At 35.4% G+C, this 23396-nt stretch overlaps 2 protein-coding genes across 2 annotated transcripts; both read right to left on the bottom strand.

The window, feature by feature from the left end:
* Window positions 1-2192: 2192 nt before the first annotated feature.
* On the bottom strand, window positions 2193-5950 carry LOC143535022 (uncharacterized). The gene has a single exon (XM_077029369.1). It carries the CDS (start codon window positions 5840-5842, stop codon window positions 2834-2836), a length of 3009 nt encoding a protein of 1002 aa, XP_076885484.1. The 5' UTR covers window positions 5843-5950; the 3' UTR covers window positions 2193-2833.
* Window positions 5951-12076: 6126 nt separating this feature from the next.
* On the bottom strand, window positions 12077-15476 carry LOC143535023 (uncharacterized). Its single transcript, XM_077029370.1, has one exon. It carries the CDS (start codon window positions 15290-15292, stop codon window positions 12710-12712), a length of 2583 nt encoding a protein of 860 aa, XP_076885485.1. The 5' UTR covers window positions 15293-15476; the 3' UTR covers window positions 12077-12709.
* Between the last annotated feature and the right edge of the window lie 7920 nt (window positions 15477-23396).

Consider the following 23396-nt stretch of genomic DNA (forward strand, 5'->3'; position numbering starts at 1 on the left):
CTTTCTTTCTCTTTTTTACTTCTAAAGGACAGGGGTTACTTTGCTTGAACGATACGATAGGAGATCGTGACTTGAAGTAATTGATAACGTTTGTATAGGACTGGAAATCATATTCTTGTAATTATCTAAAATTTACATATATCCCTTTCCTAACTTCATTTATTACATATATCCCCAACTCAAAAACTAAAATTACATATATCCTCTTCTTTAAAGAATTACAAATTATGACAAAAATACCCCTTTAAACTTAAAAAAAAGTGAATTTTCTTTTTTCCTTTTGTAACCCAAAACCTAATCAAGATTTCTTTTTACATTCAATTCATATGACCATCGGTTTCTTGATAATTAGTATTTCTGTTTTTTCATATCGCTAGCAAGGGTTTTCCGATTTCCAATTACGGTGGCGTGGCAATGATGGCGGGATGATGCGATTGAAGGTGCGAAGGCGGCGACGGCACATAGCGGTGGCGTGGTGAGTGGTGATGAAGGCGATGTACAGGTCTGCAGATGTAGGTGTAGTAAGTTTTTGAAGTTTTAATAATAAAAATGAAGGGTAGAATTGTCATTATATATTATTTTTTTAATCAAATATATTAATATGGGTAAATATGATATTTTTAGGATTAAGGAAGGGGACATATGTAATTTATATTTTAGGCTTGGATATATATGTAATAAATGAAGTTAAGGAGGAGATATATGTAAATGCCCCCTTTTATTATTGACAATCTGTTCAAGTCAAGTGCAAATTTGTTTCTTTGTATGTATGGGTCATAATCAATTATTTATGGTTTTAATTGTCTATATTTTCAAATCAAACGTTTCAAGTAGTTCTAATTGTTGAGACTAATAGTTACAAATGCCTAAACTTAGTTATGTAGACGGTCCATCTTGTTCGGTCATATTACAGATTAGTCACCATTTTTATTTAATAACTTGTTAACTCATGATACTTTTAACTGTTATTATAAAAAACATGCATGGGTTGATTAGTGATGAACATACATGAAATTTATGTCACACGCTTCTAGTCAGGGCAGCTCAGCAGGCTTTGACACAAACCTTACGAGGCACTAAAATATTATTGCTCATTTCTTTATAAATTTGGTATACACTTTCTTAAGCCATTTTCGGTACTGATCCGATACCCACTCTTTGCGTTTTTCAAAATTGGTACTTTCAATACGGCATGGTACCTATTTTTGGTAGATTTACCATGTAACACGTATTGTACCGTACAAAGCATTTTCTGTATCCGTACCCATGTTTTCGATTTTCAGGATTGGTACTTTCGATACTGGTATAGTTCAATACCGAGCTCATCCGTGGTGTTGCGTGTCATCACTCACATGTTGCTCACGTCCAAAACATCTTTTCTCAATAACCATTCACTTTCTTGTGCCATTGACACCATAAAGCTACAAGCTTTGAGTACTTCAAAACGCACATTCACGTTTCAAAAATTGCAAATACCCGAGACAGGTTTTATAGGTTACGGGTTTTCTACCTTGGAATCTGTTTTAACAACCGAACCATTTTTTTCCCAAACTGGTTTTGACCGTGTTGGCAAAAAACCGGTATTTTAAAAACCAGTTAACCAGAATGTGCATCTCTACATGGGCATGAAACTTATGTCACACGTTTCTAGTAGGGGATCCTGTTACCCTCGACATGGTACACATCAATAAAATTGGGAAATAATATAAAAAAAACAATACCCCATCTAGCAACCAGATTCAACCCCATCATAAGTGTTGATCCTGTTCACTACTACACTAGTTAAATAATGATGCGTGTGTGATTAATAATTCGGTATTCTATTTTAACCAACAGTTCACTGCTTCGGTTGGATTAGTATTAGTCTGCAATTGCTATTTGAACAACCCTTATGATGGATAACCAATTTTCTTAAGCAAATAATGAACAAGGAATTGAGATAAACTGAAATTGCAGGTAAAGTAGAGAAATGATATGACGGATTTAGTAAGGGAGGAGGCACATTCAGTAAAAAAAAAAGCATTAGATGCGAGCACATTATGCTATCAAATCTAGTAATATTTTTTTTAATGTTTGATTTTGATTATAAGTCGATTGTGTGAATTTGCTTCAATTGGTAATTCGGTAATTTTGTAAAGTCATAGCAACCACCAAGTGTTTATACTTCTTGTAAAGAATGTCTGAGTTTTAGTGTGTGTACAAATTGGTAAGTGGGCCCAAACCGGTTTGGGTTGTAAACCAGACCGGTTTAGTCAACAGCAAACCGGTGCGGCCAAAAAACCGGTTTTGTTTTTCCAAATTGGGTTGGGTGTAAAAGACTAAAACCAGTTTGAGTCTCTGGGTCGGGCTGGAAACCTGTTTGGGTTTGGTATTGAGGTAGTTAAGGAACCGGTTTTTTTCTTGCCATCTCTTGTCACTTCAATAATTATAATTCAAGAGCGTCTTGAACTTGTTTAATTAATCTTAAAAAATAAGAATCTATAAGTTATTAGACCAGAACAAAAGAGTGATTATCCTACAAGCTCAATTAAGATGTATTATGCGTAGGAGGATTTGTTATTCTTTCATATAAGGGATTATGAAGGTAAAATGTAGCATATGTGTTATCCCTTTTTTATTAGAACTTCGTAAATGTTTATAATTGATAAACTGCGGGATAATATCTAAGGGAAAGATTCTTTATTTCTCAAACGTGATAAATGGTTTAGATTTTCTGAAACGGTTACAACATTTTATTTATGGCTTATAGTATAATAACAAAGATATAAGCACCTTGGATTGTAGGATTACTTCCTTGAAATATCCACATCTCACCGTATGAAGAACAGAAGTTTCACCAAATTTTGAAGAGACGTAGAAAATTTAGAAAGTGGCCTATGATCAAGATTGTCGAGAAGAACCCAACAGGGAAACCTACCCAAGTCCCCTCCCATAAAAACCATGATTGTTTCTCGTCTTCATCATCTTTTTCTTTCAACGGTTGGGTATCCTCAGGACATGTGACCCTGATTTGCACACCACATAATCCGGTGTTGTTTTCAAAACCAGTCATAGTATCCATTTGCCCACCAACAGGTATCTTACCTTTCAACATGTTGTTGCCCACATCTAGAATTGTAAGTTCGCGGAGCTTCACTAGTGATTGAGGAATCATACCGGAAATTTTATTATGAGACAAATCCAAACTTTCTATGTTCTCTAGATCGCCAAAAGACACTGGAACAAGCCCAGAAATCATGTTGTGTGAAATGTTGAGCACTTTTAGGGCTTTGAGATTGCCCATAGATGGAGGGATTTCACCAGATATTCTGTTACCTGACAAGTCCAACAAAGAGTAGATATTGAGGTTGTCAAGTGCTAGTCCACGAAAATATTTCTTCCAGTTTAAAAGTAAGTCCCCGGGCAAAGGTCTTGTTCTAGAGCTAGATTGATAAATGGAATGCGGGACATTGTCAAAGGACGTTGGCATGTTTTGAGTTTTGACCATTCCTGGGAGGTTTGTCATCTCTCGTGGAATACTTCCGGTTAGTTTGTTCCATGAGAGATCAAGAATCCGAAGAGACTTGAGGTTGGAGATATTACCTGGGATAAATCCATCAAGAAAATTGTTTCTTAGGATAAGAGCTTCTAGAGTTGGAATTTGAGGGAGAGTCTCCTGTATATTTCCTGTTATATTGTTTTCATGGGCATCTAGAATTTTGAGGTTGACCAATTTAGTCAAACTCCAAGGAAGATTGCCAGAAAACTTATTCCCACCTAAATAAAGAACTTGAATATCTTTAGGAAAATTCGTCGGGATCTTACCAAAAAAATTATTGTAGGATAAATCTAGGGAAATCAAACTGGAATTTTCTCCCCAAACAGAAAAACTGAGACCAGAGAATATGTTTTTGGACAAGTCTAGGATAACCAAAGTGTCACTCCTGGAGATGGACATTGGAATTTGTCCTGAAAGTTTATTTTCAGACAAAGAAACAAACCCAATTCTTTTGGCTTCGCCTATATTTTCTGGCAACTCTCCAGAGAAATTATTTTGTGACAACTGAAGATTAAGTAAACGCTCAGATTCAAATAGACGATGCGGAATTACTCCACTGAGTTGGTTTTCTGATAGATATAATACATCTAGCTTGATCGCAGCGAGCCAATCTGGGAATTTTCCCTCCAATTTGTTTCCACTCAAATCAAGATAATACAAATCTTTTTGTGATGAAAGCCATTCAGGAATTTGACCAGAAATTCCACAATAAGCCATAGAAAACTCATATAGACTGCATTCTGGAACAATCTTAGTTGTGTTATTCCAAATCAAGTTGTCTCCTTTTGTATTGATGTGCAGTACCCTTAGAGTTGTGATTTTAAATAGCTCGGTTGGGATTTCTCCACTGAACATGTTGGCATCAAGCCGAAGGACTTCTAACTTGCTCAAATTTTGAATCGATGAAGGTATTGGACCAATAAACTTGTTCCGGCTTAGGTCAAGAGCAATCAAGTTAGGAAGTTTTACAATGGAGCTTGGAATTTGCGTGGAGAATGAATTTTTAGACAAATCCAGTGTCTCTAATTTCTTGAGGTTTACAATTGATGATGGGATGTCGCCAGAGAAATGATTGTATTGTAAGGTCAATGCCCTTAACTTGGTTAAGTTTCCAATCTCTTCTGGGATTTTTCCAGATAGAAAATCAGCCATTAGAAAAAGCGATTCAAGATTTTGAAGCTTACCAACTTCAGGGCTCAAAACCCCATCGATATCATTGTTAGTTAGATCAATATCTTGAAGAAACTTGAGATAGAAAAGTTGAGGAGGAATCGGACCCTGTAAGTGATTATTATATAACCATAGGGTCGTCAAATTCTTAAAAGACCCTAGTTCGGGTCCTAGTTTCCCCTCAAGATTGTTAGTGCTTAGATCAAGACTTTGGAGAGATTTGAGTTCGAATAGTTGAGGAGGAATCAGACCATGGAAATTATTGCTACTTAAACGTAGGGATGTCAAATTCCTTAAAGACCCTAGTTCAGGGCTTAGTTCCCCCTCAAGATTATTATCACTGAGATCAAGATGTTGAAGAGATTTTAGTTCATAAAATTGACGAGGTATCATACCATGGAAACTATTGTCATTTATCCAAAGTGTAGTCAAATTTTGGAAAAACCCGAATTCAGGCCCTAGTTTCCCCTCGAAAAAGTTATAACTTAGAATAAGAACTTGTAGAGATTTGAGATCGAAAAGTTGAGAAGGAATCCGACCCTCGAAATAATTCCTACTTAAACTCAGTATAGTCAATCTTGGGAAAGAGCCAAGTTCAGGTCCTAGTTCCCCCTTAAGCGTATTGTTGCTCAAGTCCAAGTAGCGTAAATTCTTCAACAAAGAAAGTTGGGGTGGGATAGAGCCACTGAAATAGTTGTCTTGCATGTCAAGGTATACCAGTTCTGTGAGATTCACAAACCCGTCTCCAGGGATCTCACCTTGCAATGAATTGAACGAGATATCAAGTACATTCAGTGACTTGATATAAAAAAGCGGAGCCAGGATATCAGAAAATACCAGAGATGGATTGATATCAGGAAGAGGAACGACTAAGCCATGGAGGTGGAGCTCGGTGACAGTTCTGGTTCTGTTGCATATAACACGCTCCCAAGAACAACAATTGGAAGTTGAGTTCCATGAATTTAGTTGTAGGGGCAGGAAATAAGTAGAATTGGTGATGGTGGTGAGGGTAGATTTGAAGTGAAGAAGTGCTTGTTTTTGATGGGAAGGACAAGAGAGTGATGGGACTGGAATGAAAGTTAGTATGAAGAAGATTGATAACTTTAGCAGTGGTGTGCTTACAGTGGTGGCCATGTTGATTTTTGGGTGGTTCTATGTCTGCTTCATTTGTATCAGCAGCAAGGATGATGATAATATTTATATAAGAAATATGTGAAGTGGGGTCAAAAAATTTGTTTCTTTTAATTTATTTGTTCCAGAAGTTACAACAAAAATCATTAAAAAAAACAGGTTTTGTGATGTTATTTTTATAAAAGTCAAGTCAATAAGTAGTAGTGGAAAATGTCTTATTATAATATTTAACACATTTATTTAAATTACATATTGTAAGAAAATGACCTGATCTATGACCACAAATTCAAATATGAGACATCATTATTTATTATTTTGTGTTTTTTTTTCCTAAAAGACTCGGGTTTACTTTGACTTATTGAAATTAGTGTGGTCTTAAATGTGATTTGAAGCTGTCAATGGAAATAGAGCAAAAGCTACAAGTTTGAATTTTTCTTGTTATTGATTGGTAAGTTGTTTTAGTCTTTTCACTCATTTTATTTGTATTTACTATTTAGGGTTTATATCAATTGTTTAACCAACAAACACGGAGAAACGATTATATAGACGAACTAGAACAATGATTAAAGGGGTAACGTACGTTGCATGCAATGAATCGTTGGCATTAAATTTGTTTGTAAAAAAAGCCACAAACACCAAATGATGTATATTCGTGTTATCAGGTCACAAGTTCCCATGTGTGACTATCTATTAGAGCTTGGCATTGACTCATTGCAGGTATGAGTGGAGGACTGGAGTCTTGAGTAAACGATATTGTTTTATTATTTAGCAAGTGGCTTTATCATGTACATCATTTTGTTTGTGTATTTATGGTTCAAATAATTTGTTTGGCTAGTTATTACTGATCTTGTTTTACTATCAACTAGGATATAGTCTGTGTAATACATGGGTGCTTAACAAAATATAAAAAAAAAGAAAAAAGTTAAATTTAATAATATACTATAGACAGGGTCGGCTCCGAGAAGGCGGAAATCTCTGGACCAAAGGCGAAATTTTTTTTGGTCCTTAGGTGAAATGAACATTTTATTGGGTTTAAACCATTTTAATTTTAAATGGCCTTACTTGGTTATGATTTGAGTTGTTTAAAAAACTTTTGTATAAAAATAAACTTAAAAATGTCTCAAAAAAAAAAAACCCACAACCTCTTGGTTAGATGTCATACCTCTTTGCCACTAGACCAAGTTAGGGGCTATTTGTTTTTCCTCAAAACCTCTTCCAGACCACTTTTCGCTTCGTCGCGCAGAACACGCGCAGAGGTTGTAGCCTGCAGTGTGTTTGTTTTCCCGAAGCCATTTCATTAAAAAAAACCTTTTCGCGCCCTCTTCTCCCAGAAGTGTTGTGAATGCTACTTCTCACCTCTTCTACCCTTTTCTTATTTCTTCCATCTTCTTCTTCATCAGACCAAAGTCCAAACCAAACCCAATCCTCTCCAACCCTCCTCTCCACTGCCGCCTAACCACCGCTGCAACCCCGCCACCCAACCACTGTCGCCGGTCCACCCATCCACCGCCGCTGCAAGGTGCTCGGGAACGTTGCTGTGGCTAAGTCGACTATTATCCAAGAACGGATCTTGACTATATGCAGAATAAAGAAAAACAAATATTGCTTCTTTTCAATTGTTTTCTTTGTGATTTGTTGCTGTACGTACAGCAAAGAAACCAAGAACCAAAAACTTGACTTTGGTTGGGCTGCACAATTATTCAACTTGCAAACAGAATGAAATTATTTTTGACAAACAAAAAGACTTCGATATTATTATTAAGAAAACGACACCAGAAAAAAAACTTATAAACCTATGTGAACCAAGAGTTTATATAACACCCTTAATTCGAGTCCTACTCGTATTCAAACATTAACTTGTTATATGTCTTCTGAGATTAGATTAGATTTAGAATAATTATAAGTTTCGGTAGTCTGCAGATGTTAAAAAACAAACAGTCTTCTTGTTGCAGACTGCAGAGTTTTGGTCCACCTCTTCTGCTACAGATGTTGACAGATGTGATTTCGCAGACTTCTGGCATTTTACCTCTGAAAAACAAACAGCACCTTAGTGGTCATGTAATTATGTTGAAAAATTGATTATACATATTTTTTTTCATAAATATATATATATATATATATATTTTAAAAAAAATTCCGAGCCTAGCAGGGTGTCGGGCCAATGGCCATCGACTGACCTGCCTCCCCTCATGGCCGAATCCGACTATAGAGCCCATTTCAAAGTATTAAGTCTTTTGTATATATATGTTTATTTACCGATAGCATTTTGTTAACTTTTGTTTTGAGACTATGTATATATCTTTGGCTCAAGGCCATGTAAACAAAAGTCCATTGGGTCGAAATAATATATAGATGCATGGCTTGCTCTCCCCTACATAAGATGAGGCATGCCCATGCATACAAAGATCTTTTTTGACAAAAACCACTTCTATAAACTCTCTCTCTCTCTCTCTCTCTCTCTCTCTCTCTCTCTTAATTTTCCTTTATTTAACAAATAAGTCAAACACAACTCAAGATCCGAGATCTTGGTTAGTTGTTGGTGATTTCCGCTAACCAACAACCGAGATTGATTCAGGAACACGTTGTGAGATTCGGTTTATGGACCTACATATACATAATAACATAACGGGTAGTTAAAAATGCAACAAAAAAGTTAAATTTAATTATATACATAATAACATACTTTATGAATTCAATATAAATATTAAATAATAATAAATAAAATTTTATAACTCATAAATATTTAAACAACATATCATTCGTTGACTTCTTTTGACGCTCCATAGGGATTAGGCATGTTCACGAGCCGAGCCGAGCCCGAGCCAAGGCAAGCTCAAGCTCGGCTCGATATTCAATCGAGTTGGCTCGGCTCGAGCTCGAGCTAAAAATTTGAGCTCAAGCTTGGCTAGGTTTTAAATCGAGCCAGCTCGGCTCGGCTCGATTTGGCTCGAGTTTACCTGTAATAATAAAAATTATATGCAACCATCAAGTTAAACTAAATAAATATGACGTTGAGATCAACACCAACCAAATACAAACTAAATAAAAACGTCTAATAACACCATCGAAAACAAAATATGTTCAACAAATCTAAACCAAACAAAATACAAAATTAAGCAGAGAAGTATTATCTATGAGCGGCTGCCGATGGCGGAGGTGAATATGAGTGGCGGCCGGCGGCGGAGGTGAATATGAGTGGCTAGGGTTAGGGTGGAAAATGGAACGTATACTGATTATTGAGTGTGTGAACTATGAAGTTCCATTTCTCAGTTATTCGGTATATGAAATTATGAATATGGACTATAGAGTGAAAAAAGAAATTGGGCTGGATTAAAGGAAAGCCCATGTGTTAAAATAATTGGGCTCGATAATTATATGCATGTATGTATATATATATATATAATAAATTAAAATAAAATGGTTCGAGCCAATCGAGCAAGCTCGAGTCGAGCCGGGGCTAGCTCAGGCTCGGCTCGGCTCGTTTAGAAATCGAGTCGAGCTAGGCTCGGCTCGTTTACAATCTAGCCGATTTCGAGCGAGCTTTCTCCGAGCTTTTTTCGAGCGAGTTTCGAGCGAGCTTCGAGTCATGAGCTTTTTAGACAACCATAAAATATAGGGATACACATTTGTGCATGGTGTAAACAAGTGACCCCTAGCTAGCTAATTAATCCGGTAGTTGATATGTTTGCGTAGGGGTGTTCAAAATTTGATTCGAATTCGAAACATTCGAAATTCGACTCGAGTCGTATTCGAATATGAGGATTCGAATTCGATTTCAAAATATTCGAATTCGATTAGATTCGTATTCGGGTATGGTAATCGAATACGAATTCATGACTTTTTATTCTATTTGATTCGAAATTCGAATTCAAATTATATAATATATTAATATATATTTAATTTATTAATTTGGATCAAATCCTTAAATAATAAATGTCAAAACATAATAATAAATCCCAATAACCCATACTAATATTTCTTAATTTTGTCAATACTTAACTTTGAACTTATTTTCATGTGGTATTATAGCTATTTTAAACTTATATTTATGTGTTTTACATTGATGATTATGATTTTTGAAGCTTTTGACATATGTAAACTTGAATCAATTCAAATTTATTCGAATTCGAGTTTCAAATACGAATAGAATCGAATTTCGAATATTGGATGTAATACGAATACGAATCGAATAATCCAACTTTTAAACGAATACGAATCGAATATGAATACCAGCAAAAAAATAAATTATTCGAATTATTCGATTCGATTAACTTGAAAATTCGTTATTCGATTCGATGAACACCCTATGTTTGCGTTTCGCAAATAATCACATGAGGTACATGTACCAATGTGAAGATTGCATATATGACATTCATGGCCACTTGTAGGGCTATTTGTAAGGCCGGAACAACCAGGTGTGTAATGGCAAGCCATACCACAATCAGGGGTGGACCTATGTTAAGGGTAGAGAGGCGGCCGCCTACCTTAATTTTTTTTAACGTTATTTGTATGTGTAAATCTCGATCGCTCCCCTTAAAGTTAATGTTAAGTTATGATGTCGCCCCCCAAAAAAATAATTTATGGGTCCGTCACTGACCACAATATGTCTTAAAGATTGTGGATGAAACTAAAGCCTTTAAGTTACAACGGGTCAAGCACATACGAAACTCACAACATTGGATTAACCACGTACGTCATTTCATTCAAAAGCTCATTTCGAATAGGAAACCATAATTTGCTTTTCCATTTACAAAATGTATAAAACTAATAAAGTTATATATATTAGAATATTTAAGTTTTGTGTATACGTATAATTGGCTCTATAAATTATTCAATAACTTAAAAAATAAAAGAAAGTAAATTAAACATAAATGTATACAATTGATTATTGACGTTAATACCGGACAAAGGTGCTTTTATTCTGTGTGACGTGACAAAACAACACAATCAACTAAATAAAGTATAATATCTTATATTACATTTTCTTCTCTGTTTTTAACTGCACTATGGAAATTTAAAACATTAAGAAGAGTAAGTAGCATTTGAAATGGTCCACCATCGACTAGAATTTTGGTCTTTTGCCGTCCACCCAAAATAATAATAATAATAATAATAATAATAATAATAATAACAAAAATAAAATAAAATAGATAAATTAATCCTCATGACTGTGTAGGTGGGTCACTTGTTTGGCTGTTACACATAAAATTTGGTACATTTTTCTCTCTAATTCCAGAAATCGATCTTTAATCTTGGATTTGGTGATTTATAATGCTGGGCCTGGGCTTAAAGTGCCTAACTAATTCATAAATAAAGCAATAAGCTTTGAGTACTTGTTTCAAATGTTGCAAATAATACCCCTAAAGTTCTGTTTGTATAATAACCATAAGGGGTTCAAAGGAGACGAGCCCACAAAAGATCCATTACCCCTAAGTTTTGATTTGAGCGAGATAATCCGGGAGCATGAGACACATGCAAAATTGTCAGTCAAGCATTAGAATTCCTACGAGACGTCTCTGCGGAAGAGAGCATGGGTTGAATGGTCTCGAAACAGCTTCTAATAAGGGCACCGAGTAAGATTTGGTATTGTCGGTACCAAGATCGAAAACTTGGATTTGGCTTTCCATATAGAATTTTGGGTGGTGGTTCGGTTAATCCATTGACGTACTGATCGAGGTCAAGTCTAATGAGGGCGGCTAGGGCCTGTAGTCGTGAGTTTGATGTGTGTGTGTATGTTGGGGGGGGGGGGGGTGATGAGTATTAGTGGTGAGTTCAACAATGAAGCTCTTATTTCCATAAAATATTCTGAATATTGCTATATAATTTGATGACTACATTGCATAATACAAGTGCCTTATATAGGCAAAATACAATAAAGAGCATATTTACTAGAGTGAAACATGGTCTTAAGTTAGGTAAGTAGACTAATAGGTTTGAACACAATATAATCATTACACATTCCATCTTATTTGCCTTATAATTGGATATTTTTTGAAAACGCTACATTTTCAAAAACGCTACATTGGGTGTGATCGGCTGCTCTGGACGGGACTTTTTCGGTAAGGTCGGTGCGTTGAATGTTAGAAAATCAGTCCACGGTAAACGAACCTTGTCCATAGGAGTAGATAAACTGGGTCATGAGAAAAGTTAATTTTTTCTGGTGGACAGCTCAATTGGAAAGAATCGCCACTAAGACTAATCTTTTGAAGAGAAACGTGAACACAGGAACTGTGGTCTGTCCATTATGTTTGGAGTTTGATGAAATAGTTCACATTTGTTTCGTTGTTTGAAGACGGACTGGTTTGGAAGCATTTTCCTAGATGGTTGACTAATTCGATAGTTGAGCTTTCCTAGATGATTCGTGTTTTCTTGTTTGATGGTTGTATTTTAATAAAAAAGCTATTGTGGCGGTTTGTTTCTCGACCTGGTGGGTGCTATGGAGATATAAAACACTTCTATTCTTCAGCTGAACAAACTTAGGAATGGAGAGATTTTATTCTATTTTACATTATTCGAACCATAAAGCGGCTTTTTCTTGGGATGAGCGGTTAAAAAAACCTTATTATGTTGATGTAACTTGTTTGTTTTTGATTCAGCTCCTTGCCAAAACCCATTTTCATTTTAATAATATCTCTGCAGTTCCAAAAAAGGTTCTTATTCATACATGATTACATGGTTGCTAGAGAGAAGTCCATATCACGAGAAATATGTACAAACACAAATATATTTAAGACTAGATATACAATTATTTATAGACAACTTATTAGAAACTGTGTATGATCCCAAGGATATAAACATTTTACATTTTAGGATAACTTGAATAACATGTCTGGATATCATTGAATGAAGAGTTGGTCATTGAAGAAAGTTTCACCAAATTTTGAAGAGCTGAAGAAAATCAAGAAAGTTGCCCATGATCAAGATTGTTATTGAGAAGAACCCAAACGAGAAACCAAGCCAAGCTCCCTCCCATAAAAACCATGGAGGTTTCACATCTTCATCATCTCTTCCTTTTAACGGCCGAATCTCCTCTGGACACATGACTCCAATCTGCATACCGCATAACCCGGTGTTGTTTTTAAAACCATTCAAAGTATCCATTTGCCTACTATCAGGAATCTTACCAGTCAACTTGTTGTTGCTCACGTCTAGAACTGTGAGTTGGACAAGTTTCACTAGTGATTGAGGAATCGAACCTGAGATTTCATTGTGTGACAAATCCAAGCTTTCTATATTCTGTAGATCACTGAAAGACACTGGAATGTTTCCTGAAATCCTGTTGTGTGAAAGTTTGAGCAGTTTTAAGGCTTTGAGATTGCCCAATGATGGTGGGATTTCACCAGAGATTTGGTTGTGTGACAAATCCAACAAAGTGTAGGTGTCAAAGTTACGGAATGCTAGGCCTTGAAAAGATCTCTTCCAACTTACAACTACGTCCCTATAGCTATAATTTCTACCTACATACCAAATGGAATAGGAAATGGGAAAGGTTGTAGAAAGGAGATGAGTTTTGGTCATATTTGGAAGTTTTCCAATTTCTGGTGGAATACTTCCGGTTAGTTTGTTCCAGTAGAGATCAAGAATTCTAAGAGAAGCGAGGTTGTAGATATTTCTTGGAATATATCCTTCAAGTGAATTGCTTCTTAGGATAAGAGCTTCCAAAGTTTGGATTTGAGGGAAGTTATCTTGTAAATTTCCTGTAATACTGTTTTCATGAATATCAAGAAGTTTCAGATTCACCAATCGAGTTAAATTCCAAGGTAAGTTGCCAGAAAACCTATTCCCACCTAAATAAAGATTTTTTATTCCTATAGGAAAATTTATGGGGATATTACCAGTGAAATTGTTGTAGGACAAATCTAGGGTTTCCAATTTGGATTTATCCCCAAAAATAGGTAAGGTGTCACCGGAAAATCTATTTGTGGACAAGTCTGGATTCCGTATACTGTTAGCCCTGGATATGGACAATGGAACTTGTCCTGAAAGATTATTTTCCGACAAAGAAAGGTAACCAATACTTTTGGTGTTGCCTATTTTTTCTGGTAACTCCCCATAAAAATTGTTCTTGGACGAATCAAGTTGCAACAAATTCTCAGATTCAAACAAAAGAGGTGGGATTAATCCGCTAAGCTTGTTTTCTGAAAGGGATATCATTTCAAGGTTCCGCCTTTCAAGAAAATCTGGGAATCTTCCCTCCATATTATTCCGGCTCAAATCAGGATATTTCATATCTTTTTGAGATGATATCCATTCTGGAATTTGACCGGATATGTTACAAGAAGATATAGAGAGGAACAATAGACTACAGTTTGGAACAATCTTAGCTTCGTTATTCCAAATTAAGCCGTTTCCTTTTCCACCAATGAACAATGCCTTTAGAGTTGTGATTTTGAATAACCAAGTTGGGATTTTTCCAACAAACATGTTGTTGTCGAGCCGAAGACCTCTTAACTTGCTCATATTCTGCATCGATGATGGAATTGTTCCCGTAAATTTGTTGTTACTTAGATCAAGTGCAGTAATGTTGGGTAATGTCCCAATGGATGTCGGAATTTGCATAGAGAACAAATTATCAGACAAATCCAGTGTTTCTAGTTTCTTGAGGTTTACAACTGAAGATGGGATTCCACCAGAGAAATGATTTTTTTGCAAAGATAATTCTCTCAACTGGGTTAAATTTCCGATCACTTGCGGAATTTTTCCAGAGAGAAAATTGCCACCCAAAAAAAGTGATTCAAGATTTAGAAGCTCACCAGCTTTAAGGCTTAAATCACCCTCAAGAGCGTTATCACTCAGATCAAGAACTTGTAAAGATTTGAGGTCGAAAAGTTGAGAAGGAACCCGGCCTTGGAAATGATTGTCATTTAACATCAATGTTGTTAAATTTCGAAGAGAACCGAGTTCAGGTCCAAGTTCCCCGGTGAGCAAGTTGTAGCTCATGTCCAAATAGCGTAAATTCGTCAACAAATAGAGTTGGCTGGGAATGGAGCCGGTGAAATAGTTGTAATATTTATCAAGGTGAAACAGTTCGGTGAGATTCATAAACCCATCTTCTTCAGGGATGTCTCCATATATATAATTGTTGGAGATATCAAGCAGTCTGAGTGACTTGATATGAAAAAGTGGAGCCAAGATATCCGAATTTACCGGAACTGAGTCAATTTCAGGAAGTGGAAGCGGAACGACTAAGCCATCAAGGTGTAGCTTGGTGACAGTTTTGGTTGTCGCGTCGCAATTAACACGCTCCCAGGAGCAACAATCTGAAGTTGGATTCCATGATTTTAGTTGTAGGGGCTGAAAAGATGTGGAATTGATGGTGGTGGTGAGTGTGGATTTGAAGTGAAGAAGTGCTTGCTTTTGATGAAAAGGACAAGAGAGTGATGAGATTGGAATATAAGTGAGTATGAAGAAGATTGATAGCATTAGCACTGGTATGCTTATAGTGGTGGCCATGATGGTTGCATATCTTTGATTTTACACGAGTGGTGATTATATAGGCTATTTTCAAATATACTACATAATAGTTAACTTGTTAATTTATTCAATGTATTTGTAACTTATGTTTAAACATTCTATAATTGGAGTTGTCGTAACCTACCTGGCCGGGCCGGCTGAGAGGAGATGCATGGTGGTGGGTCCAGGTTGTTTAATTTATTAAAAAAAATTTATATATAATTTTTGGAGTTGATGTGGTATTAATGGTGGATGTGAAGTTGTGATAGTTGTAGTTTTGTTCAATAGAATAAAAAATAGTAAATAAAATTCTCTATTGAAATTGAAGAGAGAAGTTTAAGAAATCCCTCCACATAACCCATCTCCATCAAATATGTTTGATAGGCTACAATTTATTTCCCCTTTAAAGTACAATAAACAAAAAAAATAAAATAAGTGTTTCTGAGTAACATAGGAGATTTATGAAAATGTTTCTATATGAAAATTCAAAACCGTCTAAATTATATACACACATATTTTACTATTCAACAAAGTCCATGCTTCCATGCGTATTGTACAACTCCCTACATTTACTTTTCAACATGTGTTTTGATACGTTCTTCCTTTTTAAGATCAACAACCCACACTCTGTGCTGTTAACTTTTCCACTTTTTCGGATCGGTGCATTATACAATAACTTGGTAACCTGCGCAGGCTTTGCATTTTTCATCCGTCATAGGTTCACCAGGTGAATTGACCGATTGCCTTTTTATTTATAGTAACCTAGTTTATTTTTAAAATTTTGTTTATGTTCTAAAAACCTCTTAAATTACATTCCCCATCTCTTACTCTCGCTATTTTTTATTATATATTTTACATTTTTTATTATGCTTGAAGTATAAACCGACATGCTTGATGTGCATTTTTTAAAATTTTTTGAGATGTAAATAGCGAGTCTCTATATTTAGATTTTTTTAAGCTAAATCTTAAATTTCGAAGATAAAGATTAAGAGCATTTACATCCTATCCCTCATATTTTGTGAGGGTGTTTTTTATAATGTAGGGTCGTAGGGAGTGTTTTAATATATATGAAAAGTTACTATTCGAATCATATAATATTTTAATATATTTTAAAATGGGTAGTGAGTCAATGATAGAGAAATGTATAAATTTTATATTAAATTGAAAATGGGAGTATAAAAAGTACCATGTCAAAGTTAGAACATTTAAGTTTTATATACGTATAGGTGGCTCTTGGCCAAAGGTGCTTTTACTCAATGTGATGCGACACGACACGACAACACAATAAACTAAATAACCAGAATAAACTATAATATATTATCTTACTATTATTTTGTTTTTAACTGCACTATGGAAATTTAAAACATTAAGAAGAAGTAGCAAGAAAATTACAAGCAGAACATATATACCAACAGATCCAGACTAAAAGAACTGGACAATATTTTGGTTGTAAGCATTTGAAATGGTCCACCATCGACTAGAATTTTGGTTTTTTGCCATCCACCCAAAAAATAATAATAATGATAATTACAAAAAAAAAATAGATAAATTAATCCTCATGACTGTGTAGGTAGGTCACTTGTTTGACTGTTACACATAAAATTTGGTACATTTTTCTATAATCTATCTAATTCCAAAAATCTTTAATCTTGGATTTGGTGATTTGTAATGCTGCATTTACTACTCTCTATCTTTATAAATATTTACATTTAGTTATAAGTTTCCTTGTCTGCAGCAGATGTTTTATCACTCCTGTAAATTGTTAACCCTGGCCTGTTGGTGCTTAATGTTATCTTGATGGTCGGGTCAAGTCGGGTCATGAATTCGTATTCAGTTGTAAACCGAGTTTATCCGATATGAGAAATGAAGCTTCGTGGGTCAAACGAGTCAGATGGTGTTGTGCACTCTAATTAACACAACAAAGATAATCAATTGAGAAGTAATTACAATGAGAAATCAAACGATAACAAAAAAGGAGATGGGAAACGTATTCGAGAAGGAGAGATGAGAAGACCAGAACCAACTGCTAACAATATTAATTCATTCTCTACACTCGATTATCCGTCATAATTTGTTGGGCCTTGCTAACACTTGAACTGGGCTGTTTACTTTGGTCCATTATGGTGTCATATACATGTGTGAATTAGGCTTGCGTATGTTTGTTTTGTTTATTATAAACAGGGACACGGGCATCTATTAAACATTGGTAATAAATATTACAAACATATGATACAGGTTGCAAACATGTTAGGTCTTTAGTTTCATATACATACATCCGCTTAAATAGAAGGAATAACAAACGAGCAAATCATACGACATGGACATTATCTAACAAACTAGATGATAACATTTATTCACATAAAATGACTAGAAAGTTGAACAACCACCTGCATGCAGAAGCTTCCAAAGCCGTTCAAGAACACGTGCATCTCACATGATCAAGAATTTGAATTATCCTCAATAATTTTCACCAGACCTTGAAGAGCCGAAGAAAATCAAGAAAGTGTCCCATGACCAAAATTGATGAGAAGAACCCAACTGGATAACCAACCCAAATCCCTTCCCATGAAAACCATTGTTTCTCGTCTTCCTCGTCTCTTTCTTTGGGCTGTGTGATATCCTCAGGACATGGAGTCCTAATCTGTATACCGCATAACCCACTATTGTTTTTGAAATAATTCAACTCATTCATAGTGGTCATTTGTCCACCAACAGGAATTTTACCTGTTAACTTATTGCTGCTCACATCTAGAACTGAAAGTTGGCCAAGCTTCACCAGCGATTGGGGAATCGAACCTGAGATTTCATTGTATGACAAGTCCAAGCTTTCCATGTTCTCTAGATCTCCAAAAGACATTGGAATATGCCCAAAAATCTTGTTGTGTGCAATGTTGAGCTCTTTTAGGGCTTTCAGTTTGCCCAATGATGGCGGGATTTCACCATATATTCTGTTGTGTGACAGATCCAACAAAGAATATGCGATAAGGTTACGGAATAATATGCCTTGAAAAGATTTCTTCCAATTTACTATCAACTCCCTAGCCTGAACAGTGACAACACTAACGTCATGGAAAGTGTAAAATGATGTTGAAACGTTCATATTGCGGATGATCATCCCTAAAATGTTTGATATCTCTGTTGGAATACTTCCGGTAAGGTTGTTGTAAGAGAGATCAAGAATTTGAAGATTAACAAGGTTGGAGATACTGCTAGGGATATATCCTTCAAGGGAATTGTTTCTTAGTATAAGAGCACGAAGATTTGGGATCAGAGGGAGAGTATCATGAAAATTCCGAGTAACATTATTTTCATGAATATCAAGAAGTTGAAGGTTGACCAATTTAGTCAAATTCCAAGGTAGATTGCCAGAAAACTTATTCCCACCCAAACAAAGACCTTGTATTCCTTTTGGAAAACTTGTTGGAATCTTACCAGAGAAATTGTTATAAGACAAATCTATTAACAGCAAATTAGATTCATCTCCAAAAACATGTAAATTGCCACCTAAAAGTTTATTTCTTGACAGGTCCAAAATTTGTAGACCGTTAAGCATGGAGATTGACAATGGAATTTGACCTGAGAGTTTATTTTCCGACAACAGAAGTGTATCGAGACTTTTAGCATTTCCTATACTTTTTGGTAACTCTCCATAAAAATTGTTTTGGGACATATCAAGAAAAGTTAAATAGACATTGTCGAATATACGTGACGGGATTGATCCACTTAGGTTATTTCCAAAAAGGGATAATTTTTGAAGGTTTTTCTCTGCAAGCCAAACTGGGAATCTTCCCTCCAATTTGTTCCTGTTCAAATCAAGATAAACCAAATGTTTATGAGATGAAACCCATTCAGGAATTTGACCTGAAATTCCACAATAAGGCATCGAGATCTCGATTAGACTACATCTTGGAACAATCTCAGCTTTGTTATTCCATATCAAATTACTTCCTTTTCCGCCGATGTATAATGCCTTAAGAGTTCAAAATTCCAATAGCCAAGTTGGGATTTCTCCACTTAGCATGTTCTCATCCAGCATAATGGTCACTAGCTTGCTCAAGTTTTGCATCGATGATGGTATTTGACCTGTAAACTGGTTGTAGCTCATGTCAAGCCTTGTCATGTTGTGTAATGTTCCTGTGGATATTGGAAATTGCATTTGCATTTGCATTTGCATTTGAGAAAACATTAATCTTCAGATAAATCTTCTTCTAAAAGTTATTTGGGATCTTTTAATATGACAAATATATAATAGCATGATATAGTATGTACTTTTGCGAGTTGCATTTTTTTTTTCAAATTCATAGAGATTAATAACAAGTAAAAAACAATAAAAGAAGTAAAAATAAAAAAAAAATCTGTTTTAAAAGAAATGTTTTTAAAAATTGGTTTATACAGAATACCGGATACTTGGCAAATGATCAACACATTTTATCCCGTAAATTGGGCGAATGGTTTGTAATCTAAGCCACCGGAGTTACCGACATTACGGTTTATACCCTATGTCATTTTAAGGGCAAGATAAATATTATTGTATAGACTTTAAACCAATGATTTTTAGCGGCCCATATTTACTTCGATTAAAAGTTTTAATCTAGCGGTCTTATTTCCTATACCACTTAATTGATCACTTTTAACCTAGCGCCCTTTCATATACTAGGGAATCATGTAAGTTTGAATGACCATTTGTCTTGAAGTTTTACTTTATGGAATTACACAGTTGAAACCCAGTTGAATCATTCGGTGCAACTAGTTGTACCAATATTTATGAGCCCAATGTGGTAAGGTTCAAAAACTATTGTACTTTTTTGAGCTTTCAAGTGTATCAGTGGAAGGATAAATTGATAAGTTGCAAGAACTTTAAAAACTAGTATAACCATATAATCAATTAAATAGTATTAAATTTGTGACTTATATTAAATTTGATTAAAAAATTAAAAATGAGAGAGAAAAAAATATTTTAAATATGTGTAATGATTGTAGTTATATATAAAAAATAGTGAGGTGGAGGTTTTATATTACCAACTTCAACATGCCTCCACTCATGCCACTCAAGGGTGGTCTTCCACACCTTAAGAACCTATGTGACAGGCCACTCATGCTCAAATAAAAGTTTTAAGCCATTTTAGTGAAACAATTGAAAAGGTTATTGTAAAATCAATAGTTTTGCGTGAAGTAAAATAATATATATATATATATATATATATATATACTCTTGGATCTAAGATTGAGATTAATAGTCTTCAAAGAAAATGTATTTACTTGGTACGCTTTATTTTAAAGTATTCTTATAAAAAATAGTTTTTTTATTTGAAACCTCTTATTGTATTATAAAGATGATAAAAATAACTAAATCGAAAATAGGAAAATTTTCACCAAATAATAAGCAACCTTTTCAAGTTGTAACATCCTAATTTCGGTTTTATTAATAGAATAAATATCGTCTATTTTATAGTGGGTCGTTATCGGTTTAGAGAAATAGAATACGAGTTGGGCTAGTGTTGGGTTAAATGGATATGGATTATGAACTTGGATTATGAAAGAAAGAGGAAAGGACCATGGGCTTAAGCCCATGATCCATAATTATATAAACCATTAATCCCTCATTTAATTCATTCTCACACATTCCATACACCACCCAAAACACACACTTAAGATTTCTCTCTAGTTCTTCCTTATCTCTAGCCGAAATCAAGAAGGAAACCGAGCACCGGTCCGAGGTAACGATAGTTTAATATTGTATGAGCTTAACCCGTTAGATAAAGTTGCGAAACAACGAGCCGACACCGTTAAACCGTTTAAATCACAAGATCCGGGTGGAATCGGGTATAAACCGAACCTATGATGAGCTTAGGGATCACCCTAGCTCAGATCTGGATCGAACGGGGCGAAAAACGGTGAAAAACGAGTTAAAAATCGTTTTTCCGGTGAGTTCGCGTTTTTCCGGCGGCCTTCCGGCAATGACGGCGCCGGAAAAGTAGTACGAGGTTAAGGGTATGTCAGGGAATGTTCTGACATTCCCTTACCTAACCCTAGTTCGCTAACGGGAATTTAGCGAATTAAGGGTGATTCGTTAAGTAGATTCGCTGAGGAAAGATAACGAACTAGCCTTAGTTCGTGTCCTGATTCGTTAAGGAAAAGATAACGAATTAACCCCCCCCCCCCTTCGTTATAGCCATTCGTTAAAGGAGATAACGAATTAGAAGGTCCAATTCGTTACTTGAACTGATTCGCTATGTGGACTGGTTCGTACAAGGACGGATTCGTCAGAGGTCCAGTTCGCTAGAGGGTTCAGTTCGTTACAAATGACCAGTTCGCTAAGATAAGTCAATTCGTTAAAGATTGAATAACGAACTAGAAAGTTTAATAAAATGACAGAACAGTCCCTGGACCCCGTTCGTTGTGGGTAGTAGCTAAGACTAGAAAGATGATATGAGTAGTGGTAGTTAATTGATACATGTAAATATTATACAGTTAGCCGTGCACAGCTCAAGAAGGGAATAACGATTAACGGAGAGCGTAACAAGATTCAGGTGAGTTTCTAGCCCCATTTATGTGCTATGTTTTCGGGGCTGTGTGCATACTCAATATGTTTGTTAATACGCTTATCCTAAGAGATAAGTGTATGCCTTATGTGAATAATGTGAAATATATGAATGATTGTTTGATGGTACGTGAACGATCTTCGGATATTGCACGTACTGTCAGGTTATAACGCTATGTATAAGGTAAGTATGATATGTATGCTTATGTGTATGAACGTGATAAAGTTAATAAAAGAAGGAAATGATGGTTGTATGGTTGTATGGTTACGAAAAGGGTACCGAGCCCTAATAATACTCGAGGTATGATGTATGGTTGTATGGTAACGAAGAGGGAATCGAACCCTACTAATATTCGAGAACTAGGGAACCGAACCCTACTAATATTCGAGGAAAGAGGGTACCGAGCACTAATGATACTCGAGGAAAGAGGGTACCGAGCCCTAATAATACTCGAGGAAGGAGGGTACCGAGCCCTAATAATACTCGAGGAATGTAGGGCGTAATGCTCTTTATAACGTAAGATATGAAAGCAAGTTAGTACAAAAGAAAGTAAGAAAGTATGAAAGTATGAAAGTAAGAAAGTATGAAAGTATGAATGAAAGAATATAAGTTTGTGTGTATTGTATAATGTATGATTAACTAGAACTCACTCAGCGTAGCTGACTTTTAGTATGCACGCAGGTGAGTAGGATGAGGCATGTAACACCCCGACCGAAGGCGGATTATACATCGGGGCGCCACATATTGTTTCATTACTCGTGACACTATTGGGTGTCAATATTTAATAAATACATTCATTCGCGCACGCGCAGGGTAAACACAAGATAACATAAATCATCATAAATCAATATATTATAAATCATAATATTCGAACAGCAATAACTTGTCTTGATACATTTTAATCTAGGTCCAAAAGTAAAAACGTCCTATGTGTCCACAAGCTCCAAAAACAGCTACAGCAAACCTGAACATGTGTTAAAATAAATGTCAAACACTTGCGTGTTGGTGAGAAATCAAGTTTAATAGATAATAGATATCAATAAATCTGCGCGCAACATGTGTATGTCTGGTTTTCAACAAGGGTGTAATCTGATCGGGACCAACTCTAAGATTCATAAGACTGCCAGTGCTCACAATTGAGCTCACAAACAAGACAAACTGTGCATGTGTAAACAAAAGAGAAAATCATAAACGATAGTTCTCCCGTGTTCATCTAATGGTACCATGAAAACTGCGGAATAGACCGACAAGACGGTTAATGATCCACACATACAAATAAACAGCAAAGTCTACGTCCTCAACACATGGGATACTGCGCGACTAAAGTTCATAAACAAGTTTAAGACTCTAAGTTTGTATGAACACATGAACATCCCAAAACATTAAAAGCAAAAAGGGATTAGGTACGAGATTACTCACTTGATAAACGATGCGGTGTAAGATAAAGCAAGAACCAACTTTAAACAAGCACAAGTTAACCTATAAATAAGATTATTGTTTTAATGATTGGTTTAAGTCTTGATTATAAGTTAGCATAATTAACAAGTAAATTATTATATATA

This window comes from Bidens hawaiensis, unplaced genomic scaffold (genome assembly GCF_021521415.1).
Source record: "Bidens hawaiensis isolate Kalapana, Puna unplaced genomic scaffold, B.hawaiensis_p1.1 tig00010384_1, whole genome shotgun sequence".
NCBI lineage: Eukaryota > Viridiplantae > Streptophyta > Magnoliopsida > Asterales > Asteraceae > Bidens > Bidens hawaiensis.

Bases quoted from the DNA above. Each gene is read 5' to 3' on its own strand.
- LOC143535022 (XM_077029369.1), bottom strand. From the start codon at position 5,842: ATGGCCACCACTGTAAGCACACCACTGCTAAAGTTATCAATCTTCTTC.
- LOC143535023 (XM_077029370.1), bottom strand. From the start codon at position 15,292: ATGGCCACCACTATAAGCATACCAGTGCTAATGCTATCAATCTTCTTC.